This window comes from Mugil cephalus, chromosome 17, assembly GCF_022458985.1.
Source record: "Mugil cephalus isolate CIBA_MC_2020 chromosome 17, CIBA_Mcephalus_1.1, whole genome shotgun sequence".
Lineage (NCBI taxonomy): Eukaryota > Metazoa > Chordata > Actinopteri > Mugiliformes > Mugilidae > Mugil > Mugil cephalus.
The window spans coordinates 23,136,059-23,157,684 of NC_061786.1; the positions used below are offsets into that span (position 1 = coordinate 23,136,059).

A 21,626-nucleotide genomic window follows, 5' to 3' on the forward strand; every position below is an offset into this window, starting at 1 on the left:
AGCAGGGAAAGTCCACACTTCCTGCAAATGGTTGTTGGATAAAACTGTATCACTGTTTCTCCGTCCAACAAAACACAAAGCTGAACAAGAATAACTGGACCTGTTTGAGTTTTCATGCAGACGTTTAGGCCTCGTCCACCTGGAACCGACTTGATATTTACCTGTGACCATGTTACAGCCTGGAAACCAGACCTAGATCCTCCCTTTCATTTTATTCGTTGGTCTGGAGTCTCTTCGTTGGATTGATTCGTTGACTGATTTTGTTCCTGCAACAATCTGCAGAACTGAATCTGATCAGATCATTATTATTGATTTATTTTTGTGTGTGTTCTTTACAAGAACCGGCCTGAATGAGTACATGATACAATGAGTGGACACATATTAGCAGCAGCATTGGCAGCTTGTCTTTGTCTTGGTTTGTCTTGGTTTGTCTCCAGCTGTTAGCCGCGTTAGCCCAAGTGCTAGCAGAATCCCCGGCTAACGTATGCTTGGCTTGGTTCATGTGCTGTTTGAAGCTGGAAAGAAAACTCCTTCCTGCAGAGTGTGATGATACTTTATGTGTCTCCACTGGTCCCTCTTGGTGTCTTTGTCCTCAAATGTCCCATGGAGAGGACCAACGTGCTGTTTAGCGTCTTCCATCTTTATCACTGCCGGATCAGCTGGTGCTAACGCTAACGCTACTTGGACAAACTGAGACACGTTCACAGTCGTTCTGCTGCAGATGCTTCGCTGGGTTCAGATTATTAATGACATTAATCAGGATGATGGATTAATCCACTTTAACAGCTTAAAGTAGCAACAGAAGCTAACAATGGAAACAAATCTGTGTGAAACATTTATGTAACTTGTTTTGTGTTGTTATATACTGGTGATTTAGCGTCATTACTCAGACAAGCTAAACTAACACTACGTCCTTTCTTGATTTATAAACCTGAACAGAATCATGTTTCCTGTCTGAGGCCTTCAGGCTCCTCTCGACATACAGTCCATTATATTATGTACATGCACTGAGGCTGTGGACGTTACATTAACGAGTCGCTGGCAGCAGTTTTCAGCCCGCGGTGGATTAACTGTACAACAGGGAATAGTAAAAATAGCCGTGCGTGCTCAGGGTTTAATCTCCGAGTAAACAAAGGTGAAAATAACTCCGCATACGTTCAGCCGACATGTGACAGCAGCTGTTTGTTGTTGGTCTCCTCCTGGAGAACCCGTCCCGATCTTCCTCCTCTGCAGCAGAATCTCATTAATTCGAGCCTCGGGGACGGAGTCGGGCAGGAAACACGGTTTCCAGTTTAATTTGTGAGGATTGTTTCCATCCTGGATGAGCCTGAGGTGGATTTGCTCTCTACGCGACTCTGACATCAGTTTGTGCTGTTGCTGCCTGGAGAGGAAATCTGAGCAGATTAGTAGCAGACGAGCAAGGCAGGGTTACAGGTTCAATTCCCAGAGCAGCTGTATAAGTCAAAGGGAATGATTCAAGGTCAACTTCTGGTTGGCTGCGAACATCTGGGCTTTATTATGAGTCGTGCTCCAGCAGATACAGATCAGAGACATTTAATTAGATGACGTCTACTGTTGCTCTCCTGTTACGCTCAAACCGTCTGAACGGCTGGAGGAGAATCAGCTCCACCAAATATCTGTGTAGGTTTTTAGATTTCAGCCTAATTTGATTTACAGCTGCACAACTTTTTAAGGATTAGGACCAAAAACATGTCACATCAGTCTCTTGTAGAGATTTCATTTGACTTTGATGAGAAAAAAGAGGATTATTATTATGATAATACCATTTAGAATTTAATTTTAATAAACATTTTCTTATAATAATATTATATTATGAAGTATTTAGAAGTTAATATTTATATATCATCAGCCTCAAAGCATAATTGTCTAAGTCATTTTTTGAAGTATTGTTACAGTATCAATAAAAATACCAATGTGTTGCTAAACATTGTGTTGTTTCTTGTTTTCCAAAAAGGTTCAAATAAGACGTAGGTAATTATGTGCTAATAATATAGAGGTATTCTTCTACTAAACATAGGATCTAAAAGTAAAGTAAACTTTGACGTATTAATGAAGATATATTAGTTTCCGCCCGCTCTGGTTTGACCTCTGACCCCGGCCTGTGTCCTCCTTGTCTCTCAGGTTTCTACATGTACATCGAGACGTCGAGGCCGAGGTTGGAGGGCGATAAAGCCCGACTACTGTCGCCCACCTTCAACATGAACTCAAAGAGCTCCTCCTCCTCCTCCTCCTCCTCCTCGGGCGGTAACAACCCCACCTACTGCTTCGCCTTCTTCTACCACATGTACGGGAAACACATAGGTGAGAGCCACCGGCTCACAGTCGCTTTCAGGACCAACATTTATCTATTGAGCCTTTATTTAACCATCGTGATTAAAAATCTCTTTTTGAGGTTTGACCCGACCCCGACAGTCACAATGAGCTGTTTCTGCTTTGTTTGACCTGTAGGAGCGCTCAACGTTTTCCTGCGTCAGAAAGGTCAGACGGTGACGGACACGTCGGTCTGGAGTCTGACTGGTAACCAAGGAGACCGCTGGCGACAAGCCAAGGTCAACATCCACCCAACCACAGCCTTCCAGGTACAATCCTTCAGGCCACACCCACCAGGGATCAGACCACACCCACCAGGGATCAGACCACACCCACCAGGGATAGGCCACACCCACCATGATCAGACCACACCCACCAGGGATAGGCCACACCCACCAGGGATCAGACCACACCCACCACACATTAACCCTCTGGAGCCCAGAGTATAACCAGTTTATTATTTTACTAATTCTCTTTCTATTTCCTGTTAAAAACTGTTCATCTTGTTCCTGGTTTGGTTTCATTCCGTTCAGCTCAACCTCACATGTGACTTTACAGTTTTATTTTTTTTCATTCTGACAAACTGTATGAACACACTGGACCTAAAACCAGACTAAAACCATCAGAGCCAGTAGGAACAAGTTAGAAAATGTATATCTAACCTGGACATTTCTAAAGCTGATCAACACATTTAATAAACACCAACGTTATTTCCAACTATTTCCATTAACAAGTATCAGATGTCCCATCAGTAATAATGTCTAAATGTTTCTAAACTGTCTTCTGTCTCTTTGGTTCCCTCTACCTTAGCAACCATTGACATATCATTGCCTGATTGGTTGATGCATTTTTCCACCAATAGCAAAGGGGCCGTCATGTTTTCTTCTTTCTATCATGTGCAGCTGGCTAGCTCTCTCCTCTTGCTAGCGATTTCCTTTTCACCGTTTCTCCGTGAACCAAACATGACGACAATATTTAGAAAAAAACTCAATTATTTAGAACCAGTCTAGTTTTACTTGGCGTAGCAACAAAAACTGGTCTACAGGTTGAAGTCAGCAGAAATGGAGACTCTACGTCGTCTTAAACTGGTCGTGTGATTTGGTCTCCAGAGAGTTAAACCGTCCTCAGTCAAACAATGAATCCGAGTCTCGTCTCCGTGTCCCTGTAGATGGTGATGGAGGGCGTCCGAGGTGCTGGTATCGAGGGAGATATCGCCATCGATGACGTTACCATCGAGGAAGGCGAATGTAAAGACCCTCCCCCCAACAGTGAGTACGACGAGAACTGTTAGCAGCCATCTAGTGGTGACTGGTGGTACTGCTACTCATGTTGCATAGTAACATATAACGATGTCTGGCCCAAAAAAGTCTCCCGCTCAAGCGTCTGGTTGGAGCTTATTCAGCTTTGACTCAAGCATCATTTCCGTCCACTGTTTTTAACTCAGATCTTGGTCCAGTCTGTATTTTGCTGTTATTGAATTGAAAGCTTTAATTAAGTGAATAAAACATTTCTCTCTTTCTCTTCACACAGATCTAAGATCAATGGCTCCGCCTTCTTCGCCCCATATATGGCAGCTCTGCATCACTCTGAGTTTTGCTCTGATTGGCCGGCAGAGGTGACCCCGCCTCCCCCTCTCCACAGGACGCCACAACTTCAACTCTTTACCCCCCAAGCCCAAGCTTTCCCCATCATGATACCCCCACCCTCCATTATAACACCTCCTCCACCTCCACCAGCTCCCAACGACCAAAGATGCAAAGTAACTGGGCGACGCAAAAGGACGAGGGATCACAAAATGAAAACAGAGGGTTTGAACAACATTTTAAATGAGCTCTGTCTCCTCTCTAAGACATATGTAGCTTAGCCTAGCTTGGAGAACTGCTAGCCTAGCTCCAAAAACTCCCATGTTAGCCAGTGAGCTAGTTAGCGGCCCACCCAGCTGGGTTTGTTTGACAGTAAAAGACAAAATTATGTAAAATGTCTGAGGCAGATGTTGATAATCCCAATGGCCTCATCCTTTCATGATGTCTTTACATGTTAATACATTCAGTTAGCTTATCATTAGCATGCTAACTGTTAGCCACGGATTTTAAACACCAAATATTTTGTGTACACGACATCTTGTGTTTGCTAACCGTGAGCTCACAAGTTCCATTTGAAGGCAGCAATAAACCGCTAATGTAACCGCTAACGAATGTGCAAGCTAGTTAGCACCATAACAAATTAGCTCCTCAAGCTAGCTAGCGTGATTAAATAAGGTCTTAAAATCGGGTCGTTTTAAGAAGAGGAGTTCACAGTCACATAAATGGACTCATTAGCATGCTAACTGTTAGCCTCTGTGGCCTCTAGAAGCTAATGGTTGCCTAGCAACGTCTGATTATACCACTTAAAGTACACAACGTCCTGTGTCGTAAGCGTTAAATCATCGGATCCATTTGAAGGCAGCAGATGCTAAAGAACTTTTATTTTAACCAATCTGGGTTTGTATTTGAACGCAGATGTCCCACAGCTTCGTACTGACCCTGAACGCCTCCCATGTGATGAAGAAGTTGATGTAAACGGGAAAAAAAATCTGATTAATCAAAATTATATTTGGTGAAACTCTCAGCAGATAACGAAGCAGAAATGAGAGCGTGAATGTCAAAGGACGACTTTCCTCCCAAACCCTTCGTCATCATCATCCTCTTCATCCTCATCTTCATCCTCCTCCTCTCTATCATCATCATCTACCTCCCTCCCTCCCCCTCCTCCTCTCCAGATCAACAGTACTGTACCACGTGACGGACAGACCTATTTTTTGTTGGGAGCTGCGTTTTTAAGAAACACTTTTAGATCCTACGTTGACGTCTGTCTGTTCGCGTCGGACTGAGGAGACTTCACCCTCTGCCATGACATCAAGTGCCTTCAGACTCAGAGGAAGAAGAGCTCGACGCCGACGCTCGCTCTGTTCATGAGACCAGAGAGGAACCAACCAATAAACACCAACGTCCTCCCCGGCTCCACTGAGCAGAGAAACGCTTTCTTACTTTTTATTCGTTTGTTTGTTTTTGGCGGCGAAGAAGAAGAAGCAGAAGAAGAAGAAGAAGAAGAAGCAGAAGAAGAAGCAGAAGAAGAAGCAGAAGAAGAAGCAGAAGAAGAAGAAGGAGAAGCCATGGACGGGAGACGGGACGTTGTCTGATATATTTAATGACCTTTGACCTGAGGATCTGTGGCTGTTTGACGACGCTCAGCCAATCAGATTCAAGCAACTATTTAAAGAACTATTTTAGTATTTTAAAATAAGACGCAGAGAAGAAAAATATAAATGAAAATCTTCTATTGTTCCTATTATATTATAACGACAGAGGGACGTCTTTACACTTTCAGCTCTACTCGTCTTCATTTCCTTCTTTTAGATTCATTTTTTTTGGTTTTAAATTTTAATCGGGGTGGATTTTACTGGAAGGATGAAAACGGTTCGATACGCGTCAAACTACAAAAGCACAAAACGACAAAAACTCATTCAGTTCAACATTTACACACTGACTCATCAAGTAACATATGGAAGCCCATTTCTGTCAAGAAAATAAAAAAAGATTAAAAAAGTAACTTTAAACACATGAATGCTTCATATATAAACAGAATAATATTATTTTCTCATATTTTTTGCCTTGAATACATTTAAAAAAAAATGCATGATATAAAAACAAAAATTTCACATCAACATCCCAAAAAGTTTGATTACTGTCACTTTTATACTGTTAATTTAAAACTCATACATTTGTCTTGAAAGTAAAAAGTTGTACATGTTTAACTGTCACATAATCTTTAAAATAATTCAATCATTTATTATTCATAAAACCTGAGGCTGTGGTTTTATACAGATTTTATCAAAATTATTTATTTATTTGTTCAGTTTGTTGTAAAGTAATTTAATTTTTTTGTCTTAATTCATCTTCACATTTTATTTTCTCTTCCATGACTTAATTAAAAGCATCATTAATTCTCATGGTCAGTAAACATGAAAAAAAATGAGAATTTTATCTGTAACTTTAAAAATAATACAAAAATAAAATTCACCATATATTTAAACACTTTCTTCCATTTTTATTAATATTTGTATTTGTTTCAAACTGAGAAGATTTTTCTGCCAAGGACAAAAAATACATTAGTTTAAAATAATTTATTATTATTGTTTTGACATAATAATCATTAATATTAATTATTGATTAAATACCAATAAATAAGATGTATTTTCTGACTTGATTTAATAATTTTAATTTTTTTTTTATTTTTTTTTTTCATTTCATTGATCATTAATTTAAATATTATCTCAGACTTTAATCTTAGTTGCTGCTCGTCCTGATTTACTTTCATACCTGAACATCAGTTTCCTTGTTTGTCACCAATGGGCTTCCATATCTCCGCTGGTCACTGCCGTTTCAAACACATGAGAAATAAACACATAAACTTTTACTTTTACAGACGGGAATTGTGAAATTCATGAGTCTTTATCTTCTGAGCCGATGTTTGAAGGAACTGATCTGAAATCCACACGATTTCATTCTCTTCTGATTCGAGGACACGAGTAAATTAAACTCGTGGATGAATATTAGTTTCTCTTTTTTCTCCACGTGACGTGTTTTTCCTCTGCAGCCGATGATCAGCTCGTCCTCCGTGGATCAGTTTATCCTCCTCTTCATCTCCGAGCTGCTGCCGCTGATAAACATCAGTCTGTTTATTCATGTTGGTCCAGATTCAGACTCGTCCCAGATTTAAAACTCATGAGACGATGGAGCAGTTAAATGTTCCCTGGTTAGAAATCTGAGCTTCAGCCAAATACAGAAACTCCTTACGTCTGCACATTTAAATACATCGTAGTGAGCACCAGAGAGGTGTAGGTTTATCCGCCATAACATTATGACCATTATAGATTATCAGGTTCTATTGGATCTTCACTGCATTAGGCAGAAGATGATTGGATTTCAAAAGTATGACGACAGAGAAGATCTGCACGAATTCAAAGACGCATGAAAGATGAGAAACTAGAGGGAGGAGATTGTGGACAAACCTCTGGGAATAAAACTTTCATCAGTTTCAATAATATATTTACCATTTAAAGATTGAACACTATATTTGTACTATTCAGGAATTTCTACATTTCTTCATGAAAATGATTTAAAACATCAGCTCTTCACACGGGTCCTGAAAGTAGAAACAGGAACATTGTTCAGTTCATTATTTGTGGCTTCCAGACTCTTTACAGATGGTTGTGGAACCTTTTCCAGCCTGATGAGCAACAACAACTCTTTTTCTGAGCTCCTCACAAAGCTCCTTTGATCTGTTGTCATCACACACTTCAACACAAACATGAGACAAATCCCTGATTTATAGAAACTAAACCAGGACCTGAGTCTCATCATTGATGGAAACACTTCTGGTTTAGACTCTGATTAGACCTGGAAATTAACTCTGATATGTGATATTGGCTCATTTTACTGAATAAATAAACACACAAGTATTAGTTTTTCTCTTTCGTGTGTTTCACTGGGTTCTTTGTCACTTTCAGGACTTTGTGATGTTGATGTTTTGAGTCATTTTTATTCATAAATGTAGAAAGTTAATCGACGTCTGAGTCGGTTGAAGCTTCGTCTCGTCTGCAGCGGAAAAACACGTCCTGATATTTAGTTTCTGAGGGTAAAGACAAAGAGGTCGATGAATTAAAAGCTGAAAAAAAATAAAGAAATAAAACACGACTCTGTGGACGAGTGAAGAAAAGTTATTTTTATAACTGTGACTATTCTCTGCAATACATTCAGATCAGTTGGACTGAGTGGTGACAACTCTGCATTCTGGGTATTATTATTATTATTAAAGTTATGATATGAATAAATACACTCTAAATGAACCTTTTAAATGTGTTCTGTCATGTGTTTGTGTTCATCACGTTATTAGAAATCTCCACTGAATCAGAACCACTAACCAAACCTACTGATTTCATTCAGAGACTGGTTCGTCTGAGGCCTCCTGCTACTTCAGGCTAAAGCTAAAGCTAAAGTTAATGTTCAGGCAATTTGTTGATTTAATTTCTAAGAAATGCAATTAGTTCTATAATATTACATAACATATAGAGTCCAACTAAAAGCTGTTCAGATGGGACAGTTTATTGGTTTTTATTTAACAGTTATGATAATTAGGTCATTAATCTGCAGTTTGTTGTGTTGTGACAGTAAATGTAGTAATTTGTGATTTTAGACCAGAAAAAAAAACAAGCAAATTACTTCATAAACAAAACAATTATCTAATAAATGAGGTTTAATCATAATTTAATCAAGATGAGATAAAATGATGATTAGCTCACAGGAGGCTGAGCCACTGAGTCTAAACATAAAGAGATAAATGTAAATGATCCAGAGACAATGTTTTACTACTTTCATGAAACAGTTTTTGTTTTATTTATTGAGTTTCTCTGAGGAGCGTTAAATAACCTGTGTTTGTGTCTGAATGTCATTTACAGCTGCTTCCTCCTCCCAGACCATGGATCAGCGTCGGCCTCCAGACTAATGGCTGCTATTCATCTTCTCTCTATTGATTTCCAGTAGCGTCGCTGCACAGTGTTAAACAGATCAGGGTCGGCTCCGTCTATTTACTGGAGCGGCTGAAAGTGGGTAAAAGTGGGACTGTTGGAGTCCAGAGGAGAAAGATTCTGGATCGAGACTCTGGTTAATGAGCTCAGATAAATCATTGATTACATATAAATAGCTACTGTTAGCTTTGAAGCTAGGATGAGCTAATATTAGCTGTGAAGCTAGGAATACCTGCTCTCAGCTTTGAAGCGAGCTAGAGCTACTATTAGCTGTGCAGCTATGAAGAACTGCTATTGCCTCTGAAGCTAGCTATGAAGCTAAGTAGAGCTACTATTAGCTATGAAGCTAGGAAGAGCTACTATTAGCTATGAAGCTAAGTAGAGCTACTATTAGCTATGAAGCTAGGAAGAGCTACTATTAGCTATGAGGCTAGGAAGAGCTATTGTTACCTGGGAGATTAGAGGAGCTAGGAAGAGCTACTGTTCGCTGTGAATCTAGGTAGAGCTACCGTTACCTGGGAGGCTAGGTAGAGCTGCTGTTAGCTGGGGGGCTAGGTAGAGCTACTGTTAGCTGGGAAGCTAGGTAGAGCTACTGTTAGCTGGGAGGCTAGGTAGAGCTGCTGTTAGCTGGGAGGCTAGGTAGAGCTACTGTTAGCTGTGAATCTAGGTAGTGCTACCGTTACCTGGGAGGCTAGGTAGAGCTGCTGTTAGCTGGGAGGCTAGGTAGAGCTACTGTTAGCTGGGAAGCTAGGTAGAGCTACTGTTAGCTGGGAGGCTAGGTAGAGCTACTGTTAGCTGGGAGGCTAGGATGAGCTGCTGTTAGCTGGGAGGCTAGGTAGAGCTACTGTTAGCTGGGAAGCTAGGTAGAGCTACTGTTAGCTGGGAGGCTAGGTAGAGCTACTGTTAGCTGGGAGGCTAGGATGAGCTGCTGTTAGCTGGGAGGCTAGGTAGAGCTACTGTTAGCTGGGAGGCTAGGTAGAGCTGCTGTTAGCTGGGAGGCTAGGATGAGCTGCTGTTAGCTGGGAGGCTAGGTAGAGCTACTGTTAGCTGGGAGGCTAGGTAGAGCTACTGTTAGCTGGGAGGCTAGGAGTAGAATTATTTCTGTCAGTACTGCAGCATTTTGAATCAGGATTTTTGGAGCCAGCCAGTAATGAATGAATTACAGTGATAAAGAAAAGCCCAGGAACTCGTTTTTCAGCGCCACTCTGAGACGGGATGTTCATCGTGATGAAGATGTTACTCAGGTGAAAAAATCAGTCCAGAGACCTGTTTCATAAAGCAGGTTTAGTGAAAAGTCTGAGTTTATTAACCATGAAATGAGAGAAATTCAGTTTTCTGTTTCACAAAGGGAGGCAGCTCAAACCAGAGACAGCGGGGTAACTCTAGCCTGTTTCACAGAGAGAGGTAACTAAGCTCTCGGTCAGTTACCGTAGTAACAGACTCCATGAACCTAACCTGGTCAGGACCTGGTTTATCTCAATGAACCTCCAGTTTCTCTCTGTCTTTGATTTCCTCTTTCTTTCATTCATTCAGTCACAGGAGAGTTTGGGCGTAGCCTCGTTCTGCCGATCAGAAATCATCAGCAGCTCTATCAGAAATCATCAGTAGCTCTATCAGAAATCATCAGTAGCTCTATCAGAAATCATCAGTAGCTCTATCAGAAATCATCAGTAGCTCTATCAGACGTCCATCAGAACCAGCAGGAACATGTCGTGTCCTTTAGACAATGATCCCGTGGATGAAGATGCAGCATCACTGCTCAGATTAAATACCGGTCTGGAGATGTTATCAGACAAACATAGATGTTTTAGCATTTACACACAATTATCTTTGAGCTGTACCATCACAATCTGTTGGGACAAAAGAAAAAAAGGTGCTGGGCCACCACCCGTTTTACAGCATCTGTCTGTGTTAGTTTAAACAGGCTGAATTATTTAACAGAACATTACAGATGAGAAGACATTTATGTGTGAAAACAGCTTCATGTTGGGGATAAAACAGTCAAATATCCACTTATTATTTCCTTCAGTGTAAAACATGATCAGAATGAGGTCTGACCTGTTTAACTATGATTTTATATTTCATCTTAAGCTGCTGCCAAGTGGCTTCTCCCCTATGAAATAAATGAATATGTTAACGTTACCATTCAAGCAGTTTCCCCTGTAATATTATTGTGATATAAAGGACACATTTAAACTAACGCATTGACCCTACGCCGTCTCCCTCTGTTCCACTTCTTTCTAAAAACGTGTTGAAACTCGTCGTATGAGCGCAGTAGGATTTCCTCGTCGTAGCTTCCTCTTCCCCGTTGTCATGGTGACTCGTTGGATCAGGGCTCCATTGGTGCTGGCTTTTTAGAGTTGTGGTGCACGCGCTTAACTCCGGGTCAAACTTCTCCGGGTTGATTAAACCAACTCAAATCCACTGTTCTGGAACCGGAAACTCAGAGTTTTCTAACTCAGAGTTCAGGATTAGACTCAGAGTTTGTTGAAACGAACCCCTGGTCACACGTTTAATGTGAGAAGAATGAGAAAACACCGAGGTTCATCACAGTAGCAGCAGAGGCCGAGGTAACGCCCCCTGGTTCAGTTATCATATCTTAACTTTGATCTGAACTGGTTTTGTCACGTTCCAACAGATTCTCTGGAAGAGTCTGACACCTCAAAGTGAAAATAAAACAGGTCCTGTTCAGAGCTGAAAACTCGCTTCGGACATGAAATCTGACCATTTAAATTAAAACTATTAAAACATTTTAATAGTTTTCCCTGAAGATGAAGCTGTTTCTGCTGTTTGTGATTCTCGTGGGCGGTAAGATGACTTTCCTACTTCTGCTTCATTTATCTCGATCTGCTTCATTCAGCTGCAGATACACAACATACAACTGTACTGACTCTGTTTACTTCCCTGAAGTAAGAGACAACGATTTCATGACAGTTTGAATCCTGTGTCACTTCTGTGCTATTTATATTATTACTTTGCAGAATTATCAAAAATAACACGTCACATATATAACTAGTGTGTTCACACCCGGCATTAATTAAAATGTTTCTTCAGTCATAACTAGAGATCTGGTCTCAGTCTGTGTTTCAATCAGCAGCAGATCATGGAGACATGATCCAGATTTAGAACCAGATGGGAAGGAAGGAAGGAAGGAAGGAAGGAAGGAAGGAAGGAAGGAAGGAAGGAAGGAAGGAACAAACATGGGAAGGAAATGAGGGGTCATGATCTGTGTCTTGTGATCTTTCTTTTGAGCTTCATGTTTTACTTTAATTTCGTAACGTCCCTGTCTGTTGTGCCTTGTGTTTCTGTCATGAACGTCTGTGTCATGTTTTGTTTCCTGTTTTATTTTGTTAAGTTTCTTGACTTCCTGTCATGTTTCCTCGTGTGTCCTTTGATTATTCATTGGTTTCTCCCCTTGTGATTTCCCTGATCGGTCTCACCTGTGCCTCATCAGCTCTGAGACCCAGGATCATTTCTACCAGTGGATGAATGAATGACTTCAGGTCACATGGGTCCCAGACCACCTCCACATGTGGACTGACGCCAGATCAGTGGATAAGGGATTAAGCCGGGATATGTTGGCTATCCTGGATGAACTTATCCATGATCTGGTTGCTCGAAAGCAGGATAGGGGAAAGTGGGATGTGTTATGACATAAGTTACCATGGAGATTTATCCTGTGGAGTTAACCTGGTCCAGACCAGGATTTGAGTCTGTCCTCTGCTGGGGAAAGGTCAGCTGGTGTGATGGATGGATGGATGGATGGATGGATGGATGGATGGATGGATGGATGGATGGATGGATGGATGGACGGATGGATGGATGGATGGATGGACGGATGGACGGATGGATGGATGGATGGGTGCGCACAATTATCCAAGATTGGTTAAACCTGGCTTGATGTTTGTTCGACCGAATCAGCCTGGATGCTCTTGTTTTGGATTCGTTGAGCCCAGGATTAGTCACTTATCCTGGATATCTGAATCCTACCTTTGTGCAACGGGCCCCTGGACTCTAACTCTAGAGACTAATGTTATTTGATGTGTCCTCACAGTTTCCCATCATGCCTCGGGTCTCGAGGTGTATGAGGGGGCGGAGTCTGTCCTGCTCCCCTGCTATTTACATGATTTACCTGAGGATCCAGTGGTTGTGTGGAGCCGAAACGACCTCAATCCCACGACCATCTACCGGCATCAGGAGAGGGCGAAGTCACACGTCCCAAACCAGCGTTTCATCAGCCGGACGTCGATGTCACCTGATGCTCTGGAGACTGGAAACTTCAACCTCACTCTGAACAAACCTCAAGTCTGGGACAGCGGCATTTACACCTGCAGCATCCTCAGCGATGGATTGAAAGTGGAAGAGAGACAAGTAGAGCTGCAGGTTAAAGGTCAGGGACAAACTCAGATCTCCTCTGTACATACAAGACATGACACTTATGTTAATCTGAAGCTGGTGTCAGGTTTCACAGTGCGTAAGAGATGAGCTGAGATGATGAGATACCAGTAACCTGATGTAGCTGTTTCCCCTCCTTCTGGTGAATTGCTCAACTTCCATGAGTGTGAAGTTATTGAAGCTAAAACACAAAGATCCTTTACAGGATAAGCAGTAGAGGACCCTGAAGAATGCTAAACTGGCCAGTATAGTTCAAGCATGAAAAGTTGTTCAGTCACTTCAAACACGTTTTGAGAATCTGGTGGAAATACAAATTTTCTAAACATGAATGCAGCAGCTTTTAAAACCTTCTTTTAAGCAAGATCACTCACAATATCCAAGAAAATGTGTTTTAAAGTGTGAAAGTAATAATTCCACTTGAAGCTCTTATTGTCGGTTGTTGTCCACAGTGCCATACACTTTCCCAGCCGAGGCCTGGGTTCTCCTGATCCTGGTTATTGCTGTTGCTTTGGGTCTTTCAATACATCTTTGGCTCAACTTCATCCCAGGTATAGTCACACGGTTTGTGTGTATCTGTGTGTGTGTTCGATTTAGCTGCATCAATAAACACAACAAACATATGAGAACATCCAGTAGATATTATTTAGCCGATCAGTACATGGACACAACAGTTCAACATGTAGAGCTTATTAAACAGTGGAGAAGACATCATCCAAGAAAGCCAATCACAGAAGAAGAAGGTTAACAGAGCCGGTAAAGGAACCACCTGAGCGATAGCGCCATCTATCTGCACCAGAAGGAGCGCGAACATTACATTCGAAATTAAAAAATGAACTATTATCTGTCTGGTTGTTGTTTAAATGCCGGTCTGCCGCATGAACGACTCTTGTTTATTATATCACGTAATAGTTCAACCAGAAATCGGGCCGTATTAACGTGGTATTAACCCACGGAAAAGACACATATCGCCACCTAGTGTGGAGGAGGAGAACATGTTCCCTTCAGTTCAATAAGGTCAACTGGACTTGTAGAATTTCTTGAAGACGTTTCGCCGCTCATCCAGAGAGCTGCCAAGCGTCATGCTTTGAGTGTGACAGTCACGCACTTTGACCCATTCTCCCGCCACACTTGACATTTCTCCCGCTTATTTCCCCATTCAATATTCTATATTTATTTTTTTCATGATAATAAACTTTTGCCGTAGTTCGAGTAACTCTGATTGACTGACAGAGATCACCAATCCATCTACAGAAGGCACCACGCAATATAAACCAATCAGAAGCAACGTAATTTTGTTCACTGTTGATTCGCTGTTTCTCCTTGAGTTTCCTAGTTAATATGTACTATTTTAAGGCTGCTATAAGTCTAGCATTGTCCTGTAAAACCCCCCAAAAGAACCCACAGAGTCCCTGGAATCCACTTTGAGAACCACTGTAATACAATATTCAATCAAACAGTAAAATGTAGCTATCTTTTGAAAGAGCTATGTAAGAGGAAGAGACAGTGGGGATGAGAGTAGACACAGGGAAGAAGCAGTAAACCAAGAGTGGAGCAGCCATCTACACTTTTAAAAGGGAGTGGACCCCAGAATGGCCCTTCATCACTGTAGGCACAACCGCCTCCTACTTGAGGTGAGGACATCAGTCTTAGGGTATAAATTGATGTTTAAAAAGGCCACATTTTTTGTCTAGTGCGTTTACATGCAGAGCTTAATGGAGCTTTGCTCTAAACTCTACTTTCTGACTACAGTCCTTGTCCCAGTTTACATGCAGCGGAGAAAATCTAATAACTGTTCTCCTCCTCCACACTAGGGGGCGATACGTGTCTTTTCAGCGGGTTAATACCACGTTAATACGGCCCGATTTCCGGCTGATCTATTACGTGATATAATAAACAAGAGTCGTTCATGCGACAGACCGGCATTTAAACAACAACCAGACGGATAATAGCACATTTTTAATCTCGTACGTAATGTTTGTGCTATTTCTTCTGCAGGTAAGATCCACGCTGTCCCTGTTCTTCTAGCGGCTCCTTTCTTCTTCGGCTTCTTGGACGTGTTTGTTCCGGGGTCACACACCAGCGCAGCGGTGGTGGAGCATGCGCACACGCATTATCCGATGAAAACTCCGATTCAATCGCATTATCTGGGCGTCTCAATTGGATAATGAGAACTCTGATGTTAATCGGAGTAACGTGTTTACATGCACTTAAGTTCTCCTGTTATAGTCCAATTAAGGCAATAATTCGTTTTTTTATTTTCTTGTTTTTTTCACGTGCATATAAACGCACGACTCTTGTCATTTTCTGAAACACAAGTAGCTTCTTCAGTTCTGATAGACTAGTGGGAAATTGAGGTTTAAATAGGAAAACTCTGTGGGTTCACCCACCAAAAAACTCCTGGACAGGTCTCCAGTACATCACAGGGCCAACACAGAGACAAACAACCATTCACACTTAGGATCAATGTAGAGACACCAATCAGCCTGATGAGCATGTCTTTGGAGGTATGAGGAAACTGGAGTACCCGGAGAGAATCACAGGGAGAACATGCAAACCCACCCACAAAGACCTGAATTTTTAATTCTAGAGCATTTGCTGTATCAGAAAGTAGGGAAGTTCTGTCTGGATAACTTTCTGACTTTGTTGTCCTCTTAGTGTCAAAGGTGGAGCTGAAGGAGGGGATGTCATCTGTCGTACTTCCTTTCAAAACCATCATCAAGCTGCCTGTAGGTACCACTGTGGAGTGGAGCCGCTCTGAACCTGAACCCATGAAGGTTCATGTTTATGAGAGCAGCGACCTTCCCGTGAAACAAGACCAGATGTACAGAGACCGCACAGAAATGGAGACAGACAGACTGAAACATGGAGACCTGAGTCTGACCCTGAGGAACCCATGCTACCGAGACCGAGGCACCTACATCTGCACCGTCCACAAGGACAGTAAAATCCTGACACAGAAAGTAGTGCGACTCTGGGTCAAAGGTTGGTACCGTAGACACTGGTCAAAGATCGCTGTCGACCACTGCTGCTGCACTCGGTGAAAATATTGCTGGTTGTCCCTTCAGATGTCCTTGTGGAGATGGAGGAGTGGTCCACATCTGTCACACTGCCCTTCAAAACAACACGGGAGCTGCCTGAAGGTTCAACAATAGAGTGGAAGCGCATTAAACCTCAACCCATGGTTGTCCATGTGTACGAGAATGATCGAGACCAAACTGATGAACAGGATGAATATTATCGTAATCGCACAAAGATGAATGATAACCCACTGGAGTCCAAAGACCTCAGTCTGACCCTGACTAAGCCAGGACTGAGTGACAGAGGGACGTACGTCTGCACCGTCAGCCATGATGGAGACATCCTGACACAGAGAGCTGTGGTCTGCCGGATCAAAGGTGAGAATCTTGCATACCAGTCAAAGACCAGTGTAGGTCACTGTGACTGCAGTTGGTGAATATATTGTTGTGATCTGTGTTTGCTTTCAGAAGTCCTTGTGGAAGTGAAGGAATGGGAGAAATCTCTCAAACTTCCCTTCAAAACAACACATACGCTGCCTGAAGGTTCAGCAATAGAATGGAAACGTACTGAACCTAAACCCATGGTTGTTCACGTGTACGAGAACGGCAAAGACAAACCTGAGAAACAGAATGAACAATACCGTGGTCGCACAAAGATGAATGATAACCCACTACAGTCCAAAGACCTCAGTCTGACCCTGACTAAACCAGGACTGATTGACAGAGGGACGTACGTCTGCACCGTCAGCAAAGATGGAGACATCCTGACACAGAGAGCCGTGGTCTGCTGGGCCCATGGTGAGTACTGCAGACACAATGGTACATAGTTCATTCGTTCATTTGTAATTCAAAAAGCAGCCGCATAAAATACTCCATCATATCATAACAGCATATTTCCCACAGTACAAATCAACTCTAGATCAACAGTGTAGGATCTTGTGAAGATGCAGGAAAAACTGTGATAGTGCATGACTGCTGAGGTCTAGGAACAAACCACTGCTCTAAAACCAAGTCAAAGAACACCATCCCACCTGTGAAGCACAGGGGTGGGAGGATCATGTTCTGGAGCATGTAAAGCGTAATCCAGCCGGGTAAGCAAGGGTGACGCACACATCCAGACTGTGCAGCCGGTTCCTGGTATTTGTGAACTTTCTCCTCTTCTCTGCCGTCTCTTTAGTCATATCGGGGGAAAACGAAAGCTTGCAGCCTCCCCAGATTGCGTCCTCCTTATCCATGTATTTCTCCCTTGCAGTAGACAACACTCGTTCCCTTTCTTAGAAACCACATGATAATGGGTCTGGGTGGCCGGCTGTCCTCAGGCATTGGTATTGGGGCAAGGTGCACTCGCTGCAGCTGTGATCCGTCCAGATCAATCCCCAGGGCCTTGGAAATTATTTTCTTCACGCAGTCTGTTGGGTTTCTACTGTCAAGGTTTTCTCTCAGGTCCACGAGCTGCAGATTTTAGCGTCTGTCTCTGTTGGCAGCGTCTTCAACTGCCTGGTGCAGTTCCTCACATGTTTTTGCACTTTTATCCGCTGTTTGACGAAGTTGGTGGTTCTCATCTTCTAGCCGTTTGCGTCTTTCTGCTTCATCTAGCTGGGTCAGTATGCCGTTGACATCTGTTCTCAGACCGGCACTGGCCTCTTTCATTTCGGTCACGTCTGCCTGCAAAGCTCCCAAGAGCTTCCTGACTTGTCCCATCTCTTCTGTAGCTTTCTCCAGGGACTGTTGCATAGCAGCCAAGACACCTCCACAGTTGAACTCTCCTTTACCGGTTCCCGTCATGGAACTAGTGAAATATTGCCGCTGTATTTTGTTGCTCTAGTGTTCATAATACCAGATAATAATTACCAGAGCTCCAAATGTAGCTAAAGTGTTAAACTATCGCCTCGCCAGGACTTAAAGCACGACCACTCAGATTCACCTAACTGGTTAAGGTTAAATTGGTGGATTAATCAGGACGTTTGCAATGTCACGTGACTCCCCAGTTTGCTTTGAAAAATTGTCTGTTTTCCTCAGGTCCTCAGACAGACAAGCGGGGCCCATAATGGTAAAAGGAGGCCTCACCGTATGTTTTTGTTAAAACTTTTAATGTAATTGAAGATGCATTTTAAAAGGGCATCTATTGGGTCAATGTTATCAGGAGACATGAATATGTAAAGCTGTGTATCAACATAACTGTGGAAAATATTGCTCCTTATGACGTCTCCCAGTGGCAACATATAAAAATTAAAAAAGGGTTGGACCTAAGACTGAGCCTTGGGGGACACCCCAATTCATTTTATAGCAATAAACATAACAAAGACAAGAGATGTCCACGCAGTGACAGTTAAGAGTAATGTAACTTTAATAAACATAACTCAAATTCAACTCGCTTTGAAAGTCAGTGATCACTGGTGAGGTGTAAGGTGAGTGGATGCAGGTATAATCACAGAAGCCAAAAGAACCAAACAAACATAGCCAAAAGTCAAGCAACCATGCTGAGTGCACCAGCCATCCAAGAGAGAGAGTCATCTTCATTTCCTGGACTCTTACATAGAGTCTCGATGGGTGTCTGAAACGAGAGGAGCCAGACAGACCGAAAAACAAAGAACAGGGACAAAATGGCCGACGGCCATCACAACATTCCTCCATGCTTATGAAAACTTCTCTGCCATTAAGATGAGATTTAAACCAGCTAAAACTGTACCAGACCATCATCAGGGTATGAAGTCTGTCCAGTCAACTGTGTTAAATGCTGCACTTAGGTCAAGCAGAACAAGAACCCAGGAACCAGATTGATATCTTTCAAAAATATTATGAGAGTTTGAAAAATTATTCAACTGATTAAAAACAAGCTTTTCTAAAATCTTACTTAAAAGTGGCAGATAAGACACAGGTCTGAAATTGCTGAGAACTGCTGGATCTAAATTGTGTCTCTTAGCGCTGTTAGCTTAGCACTGATATGTAGCATGCCTTGGTGACTGGGTTCCCTGGGGTGTTGCGGTAACAACACCCATTTGGGCGGCTTTTGCTCAGTAGTTAGAGCAGTTGTCCATGAATCAGAGGGTTAGTGGTACATAGAATACATGCTGAAGTGTCCTTGAAGTTGTCTTGTGTGCATGAGAGGGTAAATGTGACAAAAGTCGGAGATTGTCAAGTGCTTTGAGTACATTAAGTAGAAAATCAGTATATAAATACATTACTAGATGAGGGAAATCCCCATTGTTATGGATAGTAGTGTAGTTGAACCTTTACTTACTTTACATTTTGTTTGTAGTCTTCTCAGACGTCGTCGTGGAGGTGAATGAGTCGTCTAAATCTGTTATACTGCCCTTTAAAACCACACGTCACCTGCCTTCTCATGTAAGAATAGAGTGGAAGCACATTGAACCAGAACCCATGGTTGTTCATGTGCACGAGGACGGCCGAGACAAACCTGAAGAACAGAATGAACGTTACCGTGGTCGCACAACAATGAACATTGACCCACTACAGTCCAAAGACCTCAGTGTGAAACTGCATGAACCAGCACTAAGTGATGGAGGAACCTACATCTGCACCGTCAGCCACGATGAAAAATTACTACTACAGAGAACAGTGCTCTGCCGCTTCAAAGGTGAGTTCCATAGATATCAGTCAAAGACCAGTGTAGGTCACAGCTGCTGCAGTTGGTAAAAATGTTGGTATGGTTTCTTGTCTCCTCAGCCATCACTGTGGTGGTGCAGGAGTGGTCTGAATCTGTCACACTGCCCTTCAAAACCACACATGAGCTGCCTGAAAATATAGAAATAATATGGAAACGCACTGAACCTGAACCCATGATTGTCCACGTGTACAAGAATGGTCGAAACCACCCTCAGGCACAGAATGCATATTACCGTAGTCGAACAAACATGGACCGTAACCCACTACAGTCCAAAGACCTCAGTCTGACCCTGACTAAACCAGGACTGAGTGACAGAGGGACGTACGTCTGCACCGTCAGCCATGATGGAGACATCCTGATACAGAGAGCCGTGCTCTGTCACATCAAAGGTGAGTATCTTAGATAAACTTCTGCTCCTGCTGCCAGTGATGTCACTGCAGATGCTTGTTTTCATCCTGTGTTTTAAATGAAAGTCAAACGTGCAGCTGATATGTTAATGTTTTGTTTTAATGTTATCAGTTTACAAAATGCAAAGTGTCACATCAGTATCTGGTGTTACTACCCTTCACCTCCAAACATCCAGCATCATCCTTATACTTGGACAAAGTCGGGGGTTTAATAGGATCATAGACACAAAACGAGATCATTTCTCTTCTAAATGTGAAGATGAACTGTCAGAAACCAGTGGGACCCAGGTTCATCATCTACTGTCTGGACAAGTCTGGACACAAGTGGTCTTCATGGAAGAGCTGCAGCTACAAATCCATCCCTCTGACATGGAAACAAGACCAAGAGACTCAACTATGAACCAGAACATAGGAACTGGGCTCAGGAACATCTGGACTGATGAGGCAACATGTGGAATATTTGTCAGTTTGTTGACTGAAGGGCTGGAGAGAGCGACAATAATGAGTGTCTGCAGGCAACAGTGAAGCATGGAGGAGGCTCCTGGAGAGTCTGGTCAGGATCAATGGTCCTCAATGCTGAGAGATACAGGCAGATACTGATCCATCATCAACACCATCAGGGAGGAGGAGGACTGGCCCCACATTTACTCTGCAGCAGGACAAAGAGCCCAAACATCCAGCCAAGGTCATTAAGAACTATCTTCAGAGGAGACAAGAACAGCATGACCCCCCCAGAGACCTGGTCTCAACATCATAGACTGAGTCTGAGTGTAAGTGGATCTAGAAGAACTGATGGTGTCTGGAAGGTAAAGGGGGGTCACACCAGATACTGATTTGATTCAGATTTCTCTTCTGTTCATTCACTTTACATTTTGTAAATTGATAAAGATAATCATTATTTATATTTTTGAAAGCGTCTTAGTTTACAACATTTTTCACACTTGCACTAATATTTGTAGAGCTAATTTCTAATAATTCCAAAAATATAACATATATATATATAATCTGTTGTCCTCTCAGCATACAAACGGGCCATTTCCAGAAAACCAGATGTGTCTACTGTTGTAAACATGGAGGATCTTGCTGTTCGCGTACCTCTACTTCCCGTGTCTGAATCAGGTGTTTAAACCGAAGACCTGCTGGAGCTGAACAAGTCAAACATCATCTGTGGATCATTCCACTGATGTTTGATCAGTTTGGGATGAAGTGAACCTGGAGGCCTCAGGACAACACCTGGTGATGTTCATGTTTTTTTGAGTTGTGTCTGGTCTAGGTGGCTGCTA

At 42.4% G+C, this 21,626-nt stretch overlaps 2 protein-coding genes across 2 annotated transcripts in view; both read left to right on the plus strand.

Annotated features, from left to right (window-relative positions):
* The window catches only part of mdga2a (MAM domain containing glycosylphosphatidylinositol anchor 2a), a 61,503-nt gene extending 53,276 nt beyond the window's left edge, over positions 1-8,227 (plus strand). The window contains exons 14-17 of the mRNA XM_047611730.1: positions 2,143-2,322; positions 2,470-2,600; positions 3,500-3,599; positions 3,862-8,227. Coding sequence (XP_047467686.1) covers positions 2,143-2,322; positions 2,470-2,600; positions 3,500-3,599; positions 3,862-3,950 — 500 coding nt within the window. The 3' untranslated portion in view covers positions 3,951-8,227. The remainder of the gene's footprint in view (positions 1-2,142; positions 2,323-2,469; positions 2,601-3,499; positions 3,600-3,861) is intronic.
* Positions 8,228-11,530: 3,303 nt separating this feature from the next.
* Positions 11,531-21,470, plus strand: LOC125023842. Its single transcript, XM_047611358.1, has 9 exons — positions 11,531-11,704; positions 12,951-13,286; positions 13,741-13,839; positions 15,947-16,273; positions 16,357-16,686; positions 16,777-17,106; positions 19,568-19,906; positions 19,996-20,325; positions 21,463-21,470. The coding sequence occupies exons 1-9, from the start codon at positions 11,668-11,670 to the stop codon at positions 21,468-21,470; spliced, it is 2,136 nt and encodes a 711-aa protein (XP_047467314.1). The 5' UTR covers positions 11,531-11,667.
* Positions 21,471-21,626: the final 156 nt, after the last annotated feature.